This window comes from Colletotrichum abscissum (assembly GCF_030869225.1).
Source record: "Colletotrichum abscissum strain IMI 504890 chromosome Unknown Scaffold_70.1, whole genome shotgun sequence".
NCBI lineage: Eukaryota > Fungi > Ascomycota > Sordariomycetes > Glomerellales > Glomerellaceae > Colletotrichum > Colletotrichum abscissum.
Window position 1 is genome coordinate 29,384 of NW_026850515.1, and position 14,404 is coordinate 43,787.

The window sequence follows — 14,404 nt, forward strand, 5'->3', positions numbered from 1 at the left end:
CGTGGTGGACTTTGATGTGCATGCCGTTTCCCAAACTTTGCTCGAAATGTTGTTCCGACCGGGTTGAGGAATGGTGCCATGCCTGTGTTGATCCCAAAGAACAGCTCCAAGATGAGAGGAACGGGTGATGGGCGTCAGGTATCAGGCTCATCAAGGTCCATCAGGCCCATCCATGAGACGCAGGAGCGTTCGCGGACGCCACATCCGTCAATGCATGTTACTGCTTGTTGCTTTCCCTGCTTTGCTCGCGAGCCTCGCCCTAGAGGCTGACTGTTTGTTGGTTGGGACGGCGGGCTGGCTGGCTTACGCTGCGTCTGTGTTCGTACTTCTTAGTCTGTACGATAATACTGAGAGTCCGTATGAATTACTCCGTCGCATAGGTAGCGTACAGCTTTCCGAGGAAGCCAAGGCATGAGAGACAGAGGCAAGACATACCACCACAGCACCACCATCGACCGGGACAGGGTGACTTGCTTCAAGATCGGGCTGCCGTTGATGTTGATCGCAGGCAAGTCCGAAGAGAGACTCGCTCGGTACACAACTGGGTAAGTCTGCAAGCCACTCGCCAGCCGTTGCAACAGCTGTTCACGGGCTACCCGAAGTCTCGTTGTTCAAGTCCAAGGTACCTGAGTCGAACCGGAGGACAGCTGGGCGTTTTCGGTGTGGCAGGGAGCGGGTGGGAAAGACAGAAGGGCGCCAAATCTACCGGCGCCCCGTCGGGCCATCAACTTGACACAAGAGCCTGTCAGGGAATACCTGGTTCTGCTTCCCAGAGATCTCTGAATCGCCAGCCAGACGCGCTAGGGAGATCCAAGAGGTTCCGACAGCGCGGCAACCGTGGGGCCATGGCTCAGCGAGCACTTCGTCCAAACTTGCCGTTCCACGCACCCCTGCAGACGCGCGCGCGCAAGAATCTCTTCGTTACAACTTGCCCATTCGACAGCAACCCCGGCATGCGTGTGGCTACCAGTACGCTAACTGGCGTACCTGCGTGTTGCCCATCACCTTCACCCTCCAAGAGTCTTGGCAAATCTCCAATCCACCTTGATCCAGCGAGGCGGGACTTTTGGCGTGTCTCAGTTGCCATGCCTTGGGATTGCAGGTGCATGCTGATTGCAGTCCGCGTCAGTCAGGGACTGTCGATAATCTCGTTCGAGTCTCGAGTCTCGGCTCATCTATCGTTGTCGTTGGACCTGCCAACCTGACCTGTCTGACAAACAGTGGATGCAGCCGGTACTCGAAGCCGGCATCAAACTGCAGAATGATCCTAGGATGCCCAATGCGCTAGCAAGGAGTGACGACGCCTTGGAGCAAGGAGAGAGGAGGGATAGAAAGCAGAAAAGCTGGTGTCTAGAAGTTGGTGTGCGCAGATGCAAGATTGATTCTGATTGCCTCCTCGACAACGGGGAAATTGGAGAACGGCAGTTCAGTACAGTCGGTTGGTTCGTACGTACGCCCGTACGAGATGACATTGGCAGAACCAACGCAACGCAACGCAACTCTTGTCCAACCCGCGATCTGCAAAACAAGGAGTTTGTGCGTGTGTTTGTGTGATCTGTACGCAGACATGGATACTGCATTTGCAGGCCTGGGACAACTTGCTTATTTCGCCTTTGCTTTCCCGGCTTCTACATCCCGCCACCTCGTCCAAACACATAAGCAGTGCTGCAGTTACGAACTTAGGGCGTGTAAAAGCCAAAGGGGGCCACACGGTAGACCAGAGAGCAGCCACACTCCGGGATGCGGCTGCTGCGGCTGCGGCTTTGGCCACTCGAGTCACGGTGCAGACGCTGGCCGCCGCCCGACAAACAGCGATTACCCGGTGATGACTTCAAAGCCGTCGTCGGATCTGTTTGTATAACGTGAAATGTCTTTCAAGAGTCTTGGGAGGATCGAAACCTCAGCCTGCATTGCCTGCTTACAGTCACTCTATTCGATGCGTACAAGCAGAAAATAGCATCAGATCCACCGTCACCCGCCTTTCGGAGAGCAATCGTTGGTCTGTGTCAAGTCGACGGAGAGCCGCAGCCACGAGCAGGTAGCCGCGTCGGCGGCGGAAATAGATGCAGTTTCGGGGAGCGGCCATGTGAACACGCCTGTGCCGCCAGAGACAGCACCGGGGGGCCGGTGACCAGGGCCGGGCATGGGCGCATCTGAGGCTCTTCAAGCAAAGGCCGAATGTGGTGGGTGCGGATGGTTTGGTGTTGTATCGCGTCTAGAATTCGAGACAGGTGCGCACGAGTGCGGCGGCGCTTCTGTCGATGCCAAGTGACATGCAGTACGGGCGAAGAACATGGGCTGAAGAGGACATGGCATGGATCGCGATCCGCGCCGTTGAAGCCAACGTAGGTTTCTCTCCCCGACTCTGGTCGTCGGTGACCGGTCCGCTGAGCCCATTCTCGTCACCCTCGGCACTGTGGACCTCGGGCGGCTATGAATAGGACTCGAGGGTTGCAGCCGTAACGGACTCGCCTTTACCTGCCATTCGAAGTCAAGGCCCTCGGTTCCAGTGCCCCTTGCGGTGATGAAGGTTGCCCTCAGAAGTCTCAGAATCTTCCAATCACCCCAGAGTCATGTGTCTCCACGGTGATTAGAAGCCAAGTCAAGTGGAGCTGAAGTTACAACTTTTCATCGCCGAGGCTGCTAAGCTGCTAGCATCACTGTTGCGCAAGCCTTTGCATGTCTAGAAGTTGCAGGATTCGACCATGTGCGACTGCATTTGTGCCCGCGCCCGACCGCGCACAATACGCGTGGCTGTGGTCTTCGCCACTGCGATGGACTTGCATTGCGGCGATGGGAGAAGCTCGGTCTGAATTGTGGGCGGCCTTGGTGCGCATCTGACCAACGAGGACTCGAGATATTCGGTCAAGATTAGAGGCAAGCAGGCTTGAAAGCCGTTGGACAGGGAGGTCCCGGGATGCGTCGTCTTCTCAAGGTCGGCGAGCGCTAGCGGCCGTGCGATGACAGAGTTTCCCGGCCTTGAGCAAAAAGCACCAAATTGCCACTTTGTGCGACGAGGCCATGTCAATTCCAGGTGACAGACGGGTGGCCGAATGCTCGGCATGGCTTGTCACACCAGCGACGGGACGAGCAGGTCAAGCGGGTTGGTTGGTGCGGCTGCAGTGCGAGCAGGGCTTCCCTCGACAAGCCTTTCGAGTGCCGGTCCTGAATCCCCAACTTTTCCAAGACGAGGGAAGTGAAAGGGGGCAGGGGGGCGAGATTTTTCGTTGAATCGCTGCTTGGCACCCTGAATGCCACCAACGGTATCTGGCGTCCGTGAACTTTGAAGTCTTCAACAACAAGTTTCATGGTAGATGAGGGCGATGGATACCGTCCAAGACAAAGATACCACCTTGCACTGGCTCAAGCGTGAGATCATGACTTGGAACGGAACCGTTGATGTGCGTGCACTTGTGGAGACGATGAAGCCGAAGACGAGATGAAAGCTCAAGGACCTGACGACAAGTTGGCAAACGGGCATCGCTGCTGGTCCATGGCTGCCAAGACGTGCCCGGGTTTTGCAGTTGCGGTGTGTGCGGATATCGTTGTCTGCCAGTGCCAGCTTCCAGGATCCCAGGAAGACTTCTGAGCAGTGGAAGATTTGGCACGGGGGGTTCTTGTGGGCAGCGACCAAACCAAATGAGGCAATTCCAAAAAAGGCCCCTGCTGCATCATGGTGCGGATATCTCGCAAGCAGACGACACTGACAAGCTTGTAATCAAAGGCTTGCCTGGCATGCTGATACTGAAGCAGCAAAAAGGGGTGGATTCCCTTGGAAGAAGATTCTGTCGTGCATGGCGGCATCGGCCACGATAATTCAAGGTCATGGATGATGATGGTCCCATCGCGGGACTGTGTCAAGCTAACGATTTTGCGAATTTGTCCGTAGTCCGCGTTGGTCCGTATGATCCCTAGCTTCATGGAGGCTCTCGATGCGTATCCGTGATTCCGTCCACTAGAAGCCGAAGTGAAGACCGGGGCCATGCCGCCCGCCATGGGATGGATCATGGAAGAATATGATCTGGCTATGGACTGCGGTGGGCACGGCACGGCGGGACATGACGCGAGGCACCTGGTAGACGTCTGCCGATGCTTCAGATGCGCGGGATCCGGAGATGGTGCGATCTAGAAATCAAATCAAAGGACTCAAGGGCCGAGGCCCGGGGGGACTGGTATCTTGTAAGAGCCTCCGCTCGGCAGGGCCATCGTCTTACCACTGACGTACCATTCTGTCCTCTTTCTCTCTGGGCATCTGTCCCTTTCGGTGCGTGTGTGCCTCTTTCGAGTCTTGGTCCTTGACCTCGTTGCAACTTTGTCCGCCCACCTCTCCGGAAGGAACCAGAGTGGTATTCGGTCGTCAGCGGGCCTGCTCCGTTTCGATGGTCGTCCGCGACGGGGACTCTCAACCGCTCTGAGGTCCTCACTCGGTCTCTCCCCCGGCACCGTTGCAACGCCGTGGGCACTTTTGGGTACCAGTGCCGAGCTTTGGTGCGTTGTTCGCATACCTACATTGGATTGGGTTTAGGCAGTTTTGGGCGTGAGGTGTGGAGGGTCCAAGGTTCATAGGTACTGCGTATTCATTTATGCGTAAAGAGTGACGGGTTCCCTATTTCTCAAGTGGATCTTATTCCTTTATCCACATTAACCACTACATCCCGAAAAGAGCCAGGAAAGAGCGGGGCCCATGCCACTTCCCAGGCACCGCCAGGGGAGCCCAGGCTGAAGGTGCCGATCGGACGATATTAGGTAAGGTGGCATCCGAACGGTGAGAAGGTACTCAGGTACGTATCCCATGCCATCCCAGGCCACCGGTCCAGTCGGGACGTTCCCCCTTCACAGACTTCACTGAACCCTTCCAGCTCCTCGGACACGGATATACGAGTCGCCCCGACCAACGAGCATCACCCTGGTCGAGCGGTCAACGAATTGCTCTTGCAACCTGGAAACTTCGATGTACGGAGTACGGAGTATGGATACAGTACCTTGCCTGTAGAGGGACCCTCTGCGAACACTGCCACCATCGATCACGACGACGGTCAACCTTGACGGCCTCTGCAGCAGCCTCTGCCTTACTGTTATTGTTTTTCATCAAATTGCCTACCCTTACCATACCGCCGAATACCCGCCCACTAAGGCAATCTGACTTTTGAAATGAATTGCATCGGCCGGTCTCATCTATTCGCCCGCCGCCAACTGTCTATCTACACTATGGAGCACCTAACCTTAGTATCCGACGAGCGGGAGGCCAAAAAGTCCCTGCGCCTGAGCCTTGTGAGACGTCGCAACAAGCTTGCTTTACCTCACCGCGCTCCGTGTCACTGAACGTTATTTTACGATCCGTGGCTCTGGATCCAGTTTGTGGGCGTGGGAACAGACACTCATTCCGAGTTCGCATTCCTCGGTCTCAGCTCCGAGTTTGGAGCTCTGAGCTCGCCAGTGAACCAGTGAATCAGAACAGCAAACAGCCTTGTCGCCAAGCCCCAGGTTCTACTGTTCTGCAACGTGGCTCGGGGTGGCTTTGGAGTCTAGTCGTCGTGACATTGACGGTGAGAGCGACGGCTTCGGAGTGGACGAAGCTCGATAGCTCGACTTTGCGCTCATCTCATTTCGTTTCGTCTCGTACCGTCCCACTCTCCGATATCCCCGCCGGCTGTTCCTAATGACTTGTCGTCAAATCCCACATCCGCAGAGTCCCAGCATGAGGAACCCGAACGACAACGACTCAGTGCTCACGTCGTCTTCTACGCGGGCGGCGGAGTGCATGGGGAATAATCTCGAAATGCGACAACTACGAGCGGGAACCCGATATCTGGGCATTCCAGCAACTCCGGGCTAGACTCGTGCGAATGCGATGCGGGTCTCGTCAGATGCACGAAGTACACTAGCAACGGTGCTTGTTGCGTTTGTCAAACTCCTATCATCGGCTGTGATCATTTACTGATGAGGCATGGTGCTAAACCTTCTTCACGACGATTCTAATGCGCGGCGATTCAGGTGCTGGTCGTCTGACGAGACAAGGCGGAGAAGGCGTGAGTTTGCAACAACCCTTGACAGCGTGGGCAGATGAGCCTCTCTGCCCTGACTCTGGGACTTTGGAGACACCGACACGGACGCCAAGGTGGTGGCCCTGGGTGTATGGGTATGGGTTGATGAGAAGTTGAAAGTGAAATACATAGACCTCGCTAGGCTCATCGCGCTCTCCACCAGCTTTCACTCCACCAAGCAGTAAGTGGGTGGATATGGGTTGAAGTCTTGAGTCGACGTCGACGACGGGAGGTCGCAGCGCGGTGGAGAGATAGCTGCCCCCCGGTTGTTGTGCGGATGGGAATGGGTGCGGATACTTGCTTGCAGCAAATCGGGGACGCGGTGCTAGTGCACGTCGGCCTGGACTGCGACAGTGTCATCAGAGATAGGCGGCATCCGTAATGACTGCAAGAGGATCCCGTTGCGGCGTCCACTGTTCCAGCGTCCCGATTCCCAGTATCGAGGGTGAGGTGAGCACTGGGGGCCCTGAAATCTGGATTCCTGTGATTTCCCGCCCGGGTGAGAGAAGGTATCGTGGGTACGATGACGGAAGCCGGACTGTACTATCTGTAGGGAATGTCACATAAGACGCAGTAACTCGAGGTTGAGGTGCGGTCTGGACATTTCCTTTCTTTTTGCGGGTACCTATCGTGGGATTGGACCATCATTATCCAAGGAGGGTAGAAGGGCAAAGAAAGGCTTGTCATTAATGGTCATGGCATGGCATGGCATGGCCTAGGCCGCGGCACAAGATTTGAAGCTGCCGGCCGCCGGTATTTGCTTCGGCTCCACCACTCGGGTTTTCCACCACTGCCGGATCCTTTTTGCTTCCTTTTTCTTCATGTTACGGATCCCCTCTGTTTTTCTTTCCTTCTGCCCATTACCCCCCGTTTCCCCTTTGTCTTGGCATTCTTCCTCCGCATGGCGCGGCTGGCTACCGTGTATGTGACCAGTGACCATTGGACGGGTAGCAATTCTACCTGCTGAATTGAGTTTCCCCTCGATTTTTTTATTGCTTCTTGGGTGTCGTCTGTGAGGCAACGCTCCTTGCAGTCGTAAAAGCGAGATGGAAATTCCCACCGCACTCAAACCGCCTCCCAGTGTGCTCACGGTCCCAATCCCCCACTTTCCCCCATTCTTTTTTCCCCGAAGAAGAACCTAGACGGGGATAGGAGAAGGAAACAGCACGGGGAATTTCAGAGACGATGCTCCGAGAGAGGAGCCTCCGAAATGAGAGAAGGGGAATGGAACTCGCGAAGGAGAAAAAAAGCAACAGACAACAACAAAGTCTACAACTCAGCAAACTAAACTCACCAATTAAAAAAAAAAAAAGAAGAAGAAAAAAAGAGGCCGGCCTTGACGGGCCTTACTCCGCCGAAGCTTGCCCATGCCCACTCGATGTCCACGCCCAATTTTAGTGTCAATCCCTGGTCCCCAGGTTCTGGCGGCGGCCCTGCCCTGTCTTTGCCCTGGGTGTGCCGTATAGCTATAAGAGCCTCTGACAAGTTCACCCCCGGGACTGCCGTGACTTACTGTATACCCTAGCAGACTATGGTTGCAGTGAAGGCAGCTTTCTCGCTGTAGTGTGGCCCTGTGCCTGGTGCCTTGCACGCAACGGGGAAGGTTGCTGTCACTCGAGTAAGGTACGGGTGGGGGGAGATTGGTTAGGTTGTTCGGGAAGCCTTGGAGAACCGAGAGAGAGAGAGAGTATTCAATAGTTGAGCTGAGTTAAGAAGATTCCCCAGCTAGGATAGACAACGAGCTGGAAAGTCATTGGGGGAAATGGAACCAACCTCAACTCTCCATCAGCCCAGCTTTCGGCAAAGGCGCGTTAGGGTCGGTCTTAGCACATCTTAAAACCCCATTTATGAGTCGCAATCGCCAGGCATCATCTGGGCGGGCCAAGGCGAATCCTGACATGGGGGAAAGTTACACTACCTAGTGTCATTCGCTTCTGTCTAGACTCTAGAGTCGCCTTACTGCGTGAGTTCACTGTGAGGAGGGACGCAAGGCCAAGCCGCAAGGTAAGGTAGGTATAACACGGGTGATGCTATTGATGTCGACACGCTACCTTATTCCGCCATTCATACGAGTCCGTAGTAAGGTATGTTACGCAGTACCTGGCACCCTACCTATGTACGAAGTAGGTACGGATACGGAGTACGGATATACCTTGGGCTTAACACACGATGCTAAGGTAAGCCGCGGTACTCCGTACCTTGCATGATTACCTCATCGTCGGTCTGACTGCACTTGATAGTATTAGGAAGTAATAACCAGTATCAATTGGTCCAATTGGTGACTTCCCATAGGTTGTGCTTGGCAGTTGGCTGCCTTCCCAACTGGGGTTGCTAAGGCTGACTTGAGACGACTAACGTCTGAAGACGACTGCCGTGCCTGTTTTACCACACCACACCCGATGGCACGACGGCATTCCCGCTCATCCCAAACTCCATACTCCATTCCACATCCGTCACTTCAATGCGAACCTCTTGCCATCATCAGTCCCATTTCGTGACTTTTCGTCCCATCATCCTGCCACATCCATCACGCACATCTTCCGTCTTGAGCCCACTACACCTCCATCCACGTTGCAACCGAACCCCAACTTGATATTCCTCCTCCCCGACTCCCCCCTCCCATGACCCATGGCCCATCTGTTCGAAATAGCATCATCCGAGGGCTAATTATACACACATTCTCTTTTTTGGCCCCATCTCAGCCCAGTGACAGCCCAGGCCAGTTCCAGCTCTCCCCTCTTCCCCGAACCTGCTCATGCTCATCCCCGCCATGCATGCCATGCTCGGTTCATCCATCGTATCGTGGACATGGCATACCGCATGGCATGGCATGGCCATCATCGAGATGACCACCATCGCCACGTGCCCTTGACTGGCCTCTTTACGCCAACTTTCAAGGCCCTGCCCTGCCCTGACCCCGTCTTCCTCCCCGTCCCGCCATCACGGAACCCGCGGCGAAAGCTATCTACTATAGCTCTCACCAAACTCGTCTGGTCTTCATCCTCGCCGCAAAACCTTACAATAGATCTTCTAGAACATGGTCAGCATGGGCAACCGCCGCTCTACCTTCTTGAATGCACTCTATCTCGCGAAACTGCTGGAGCTTGTTGCAAGTGCTTTGCCAGTGTTGGACAGCTTTGGTGATAGACAGGGTCTAGTTGGTCTGGGAATCGGCTCATTGTCCCTTGCGCGGCTCTCCAACGACGAGAAATCCCTCCCGCTAGGATCAAGGATGGCAGTTCGTGTCAAGAAAAAAGACCTTGCCCGTGCCGCATCCGCGACGTCACCCGCAGACAAAGAATGAAAAAGCAGTTGGTAGGGGGTGCAGCTCTCATCAACCGCCTCTTGGCGACGTGATAGCAAACGACCTTGCCGACACCACACCACAACCTAGTCTAGCAACCAACGACAAATCACAGGTTTCTCCGGGTTGAGGAGGAGGGGCGCATGGGAGAACTTTCAAAACCTAGAACCCGAAGGTATACAGAGGGAACTTCCGCGCGACCTCGGTCTCGATTTCATTGTTCGCGAAGAGAAAAGGCTGTGCCGCGTGCGGAGTTTTGAAAATCATTTACATGCTGCCAAACAGCCTTCGCGTCACACATGGTTCGAATCCACCAACCGCTGGAGATTCCGTCGTTTCTCGCCATGTTTGACGATGGGTGGAATGGTCTACCGCCCCTCTCTTCCCTTCTATGCTATGGCTGCTATCGTTTGCGGCTCTCTATCTCGCTCTCGAATCCCTCCCTACGTAGTGTTGCAGACGTTACGCGTCTTCCCGTCCATCTGGAGCAAGCCCAGTTCTTTTGTTCTGCTCCCCCGCACCGCCGCGTTTCACATCGTGACCATTCCCGAAAAAGGAAGTCTTTCCAAGGTCCAACGAAGGGGAGGGGGGTCGGCTTGTTGCGCGTAAGTGCACATGTGTGTGTGTATGTGTGTGTCTGCATGTTTGTAGAGACCGCCGCGGGAGACTCGGGGGTGGGTGACAAACGGCTTGCTCGTCATCGGGAGGGAGGCTCGTTCCAGGCGGGGAGGGGTATCAGCGATCGACGTTCGGCCGGTAAATCTCCCTTCAATGATGTTCGGATCTGATAGCATGGTGCAAGGAGGGAGAGGGGAGGGGAGGTGGGATCTGTGGTCTCTGCCGTCGGAGACGGTCGGGCAGCGCATGATCCGGTCGTTCATGGTAGTAAACCGTAGCTCTAGCTTCTCATTGCCTGATCGGCCGCTCATTTGACGCTCGAAAGAAGGCATTATACCGAGGGAAAGGACTGCCAAACTCGTCCAAGTACTTGAAGTTTTGCCGCGGCCCTTTGCCCTTGTCGTTGGTTGGTTTCTTGACACCTCCCACTCGGCATTGAGCTCCAGGACGGGCTCCCACCCAAGACGGGAGGAGAAGAATCTCTTCTTCCCGCACACCGGCGACGTCTTGTTCGGCTCGGACTACACATATCCCCCGGTGGCGGGCGGGCGTTGGCCAACTACGCGTGCGTGTTCGGGGATGGGAGCCACAAGTCCCCGGAGGTCAGAGTGGCCCACGCCGCTTCGTTTCGCCCTCCCGCTGTCCCGAGTGTCCGATATATTGGTCCCTCTTCTCTCGGGAAGCCTCTTTCAAACTGCACTGCCTTCTTCCATTCCGTTCACGGTTGCTTTATACGACCCCACTCCGCGGCCTGGCTTCTTGGCCCGGCTTCAGATGGGGGAGATGGGGCAGGGTAGAGGCTGAGAGGGCCGGATGGGAATACGTGGATTCGTGTCGAGACAGGCACGTTCGGGTTTCCCACGTAAACAGGTTCGACGTCGTCATGCGTAGTTACAGAAACCACGTGGAACGGGGCTGGGCCAATCTGGCCTTGGCTTCGGATTTTCCCCTCTCATGCCACCTTCAGATGTGTCGACATCGTTTGGTGATGCCGGAGAAACTAGCATCATGTTTTCCCGTGGATGTTGTTTACCTCTTACCGAGATTTCCTGTCCCTGTGCCAGGCACGCACGGCACGCTGTAGATCATGAAACTCTCAATCCGATATATATATGGGGGCCAAGTGGCGAAGAAACGTTGCGGGCGTCTGTGAACTGCCGTCCCAAGTTACGTGTAGATCAGTTCTGGACCAGACTTCGTTCGGATGACTTTTTTTTTGGTCTTTGTTCCTGGGGGAAACTAGGCATGATCGGACGACATCATCATCGTATGTCATCTTAATCCTAAATCAAGAAGTGTAGAACGGATGATATTGATAGTTCTTGGCCCATATTGGAAGCCATGGAGGTCCTCATCCAAGCTTTTCAGAGTTTGGCAGGAATGTCGCCTTCTTGGTATTGCTTCATAACCCCTTATGTCATGTATTGGCTTCTCTACCTTGCGTGAATGTCATATATACACCAACTAAGTTTGCTGCTTCTCTGAAGCTCGGCCGGTGGGAGCATTGCTTTGCCGAGACTTACTGTCTGGTGATGAATGGCCAGCAATTGGGACCCTTAGCAGTGTTCTTCTCACCTTGGCTTACTCGACCAGATGTTGCAGGTTGATGAATAGCTCGAAGCTGGGATCTAAGCTTCAAGGAAACGCAAGTATCTCCGTGCGTCTGTTAAATGCACATATGTCGTTCGTTCAACTCACCATTCTGAGAATACATCTCGTGCGAGAAACATCCAGTTCCCTGCGCTACTCCTTTTCGAGCGTGGCGAATAGACGTTATCAACCCGCGACTTGGTTTTCTTTTCACGTGCTGTGACTATGGCTGACCACTTACTCAAGATGTTTCCATGATTCCCACGTGTTTGATGTGTTTCTTAAACAAATGATGGTGGGCTATGGATGGTTCCAAGGCCTGACATCCCGTCCCGTCCTGAAGTCCAGCCTTGAGTACTCTGGGGATAAGGAGTCACGGGGAAACCTTAGCCCCTAATTGCACCTACTTCGAAACTTGCCGCCCCTTGAGCTTGGAATTTGCTGCTGTAGTCGAAACTTGGCTTCCAATGAACGAGTTCAGAATGGACTCTGTCTATGTTTTGGAGGGAGCTGCTTGCGGCGAGTTGGACGCCCAAGCGTGTACACTCTTTCGTAGCTCGAAGGCATTTGGAAGAATTCAATCTGGTTTTCCAAAGATACTTGGATCTAATGGTAGTGTTATGTGCAGATGAAAGCAGCATGGGATCCTCTAGCAAATATGTCTGTGTCACACTTCTTCCGAGGTGATCATAGGCGCCCAGAAAGACTTCCCCTTTAGCGTATACTAGCATATACGTATCTCCTTGACTGAATTCTGCAACAAGATTCTTTAACTATACGGAGCTTTTGCTGAAAAAGGGCACCCCTTTAGACCGTTCAGCCGCATTACCAGCCGCATCTTGAATCGTGAATTCGTCAAGATCAGAGCCGCCCGAGGTTTTTGGCCATACCTTTCGAACCTTCTGGCTCATGTCACGCCTAACTTGGCCCGTGACTCTGGCAAGTATGTCACTCATAAGTAGTACTTTATACTTTAGTACTCATTATCATTTGAGAATGTACGAGGCTATGGGTTCGTTTTTCGCCATTATTTTGAGATGTTCAAGTCATCAAATGGTATTAACGCATCCCATTTGAGTGCTTGTACGAGTACTTTGCTACCTGGGGCATATATGTCCGTCATTCATCTCATCAGCTTTTGAGCCTGTTGGTTCGGACTAGAGGTATTCCCATGTGCATAGTTGTATGCCAGAGTGGGCTCGGAAGAGTCTGCTTCAAGTGAGAATACACACTTCACTTCATCAATGTAATCTGTGATTTAACGCACGTGGACATGCGTGAATTCAACGCCTTACTTCATGATGACAGAGGTCTTGTGCATTGCGATGCATCCAATTCTTGAGCTTACTACTGAGAACTATCTATCACTTTTCGTATTAGATGGTCCGACTTATTAGTAAAATTTGCTCACCATCAACTCCAACATCCCATCTCTGCTTTAGTAGTCGTAAAATCCCTTTCCGCTCTTCTTTCCCATCCAACCAGCATCAACCATCTTGCGCAGCAACACACTCGGCCGGTACTTTGAGTCACCAGTCTCCTCGTGAAGAACCTTCATAATAGCGAGGCAGGTGTCCAGGCCGATAAAGTCGGCAAGCTGCAGAGGGCCCATGGGAACATTGGTGCCGTTCTTCATGATGGCGTCGATTGACTCCTTGTCGCCGACGCCGGTCTCCAGGCAGATGATGGCTTCGTTGATGTACGGCATGAGGATACGGTTCGCGAGGAATCCGGGGGAGTCGGCGGATACAGAGGTAACCTTGCCCATGGCCTTGCAGAACGCGACGGCCTTGTCCAGCGTCTCCTGGCTGGTCTGCAGACCGCTGATGATCTCGACGCCCTTCTGGATCGGGACGGGGTTCATGAAGTGAGTTGAGACGACGCGGGAGCTCGCGGAGGTGTCTGTCGGGTCTTGGGTGGTGGAGGCGGCGATGCGGGTGATGGAGATGGATGAAGTGTTGGTGGCCAAGATGGCATGCTTCGGGCAAACCTCAGCCAGCTTGGAGAAGATGTCGAACTTGAGCTTAGGGATTTCAGGAACGGCCTCAATGACAAAGTCCACATCCGACAGCTCATCAATAGACGTGGCTGGAGACAACAGCGAGCGGGCCTTGTCGGCCTGTTCCTGTGTGATTCTGGACTTGGAAACATCCTTTGCAAGAAGCTTTTCTGTTGAGGTGTTAGCGAACGGAACTCGTTACCAGTGTGTCGTTGAACACTCACCCGCAAATGCAAGACCCTTATCCAAGGCCGTCTTGTTTGCATCGACAAGTGTTACGGGAACTTGAGCTCTCTGAGCAGCCACAAGCGCGATGCCGAGTCCCTAGATTTGAACCCGTCAGGTTTCTGGATGCCGCATATTCACATGCTAATTCGCGGGTTCTCTCACCATCTGCCCAGCACCGATGACACCCAATCGCTTCACTCCCCCTGTTGCAGAAGCAACTCTGGGTGTAGAGCTGAACGTCCGAAGCTGCCCTGGAAGCTTCGCCACCGCCCGTACGCGAGCAATTGAAGTCGCCATAGTTATCGAGGTGAGCGAAACGTGAGTGTGCAGGGATTATGATCTCGGTGATATTCGAGTAAGCCCCGCTGTGGCCGCGTGAGGGATTGAATGGAAGTTCGCGAGGAACAAGTGAGCAAGATACAATAAGTGATGAGGGAAGTAAAACTCTACGAGTTTGATTTGAAGTACTGTTAAGATTGAAGTACAGAACGGAAGTCCGTGGACAGATGTCGTTGCTTGTCCAGGGCCATGATGCTGTCCATGACCCGAGGTTAACCGCGGCCCCCTAATGAGCCCCAAAGCCCAGAGCTAAAGCAGGTACCTTTCGGTCCGCGCGCCATA

At 54.0% G+C, this 14,404-nt stretch overlaps 4 protein-coding genes across 4 annotated transcripts; 1 reads left to right on the plus strand and 3 right to left on the minus strand.

The window, feature by feature from the left end:
- Positions 1 to 1,679: 1,679 nt before the first annotated feature.
- Positions 1,680 to 3,309, minus strand: CABS01_15592 (uncharacterized protein; the record flags this gene model as incomplete). The annotated part of the gene is made up of 5 exons (XM_060548926.1): positions 1,680 to 1,849; positions 1,923 to 1,929; positions 2,240 to 2,431; positions 2,705 to 2,978; positions 3,044 to 3,309. The coding sequence occupies 5 exons, from the start codon at positions 3,307 to 3,309 to the stop codon at positions 1,680 to 1,682; spliced, it is 909 nt and encodes a 302-aa protein (XP_060391122.1).
- Positions 3,310 to 3,447: 138 nt separating this feature from the next.
- Positions 3,448 to 3,996, minus strand: CABS01_15593 (uncharacterized protein; the record flags this gene model as incomplete). Its single annotated transcript, XM_060548927.1, has 1 exon — positions 3,448 to 3,996. The coding sequence occupies one exon, from the start codon at positions 3,994 to 3,996 to the stop codon at positions 3,448 to 3,450; it is 549 nt and encodes a 182-aa protein (XP_060391123.1).
- Positions 3,997 to 8,665: 4,669 nt separating this feature from the next.
- Positions 8,666 to 8,893, plus strand: CABS01_15594 (uncharacterized protein; the record flags this gene model as incomplete). Its single annotated transcript, XM_060548928.1, has 1 exon — positions 8,666 to 8,893. The coding sequence occupies one exon, from the start codon at positions 8,666 to 8,668 to the stop codon at positions 8,891 to 8,893; it is 228 nt and encodes a 75-aa protein (XP_060391124.1).
- A 4,101-nt stretch (positions 8,894 to 12,994) lies between these two features.
- On the minus strand, positions 12,995 to 14,080 carry CABS01_15595 (3-hydroxyacyl-CoA dehydrogenase; the record flags this gene model as incomplete). Its single annotated transcript, XM_060548929.1, has 3 exons — positions 12,995 to 13,725; positions 13,780 to 13,879; positions 13,946 to 14,080. The coding sequence occupies 3 exons, from the start codon at positions 14,078 to 14,080 to the stop codon at positions 12,995 to 12,997; spliced, it is 966 nt and encodes a 321-aa protein (XP_060391125.1).
- Between the last annotated feature and the right edge of the window lie 324 nt (positions 14,081 to 14,404).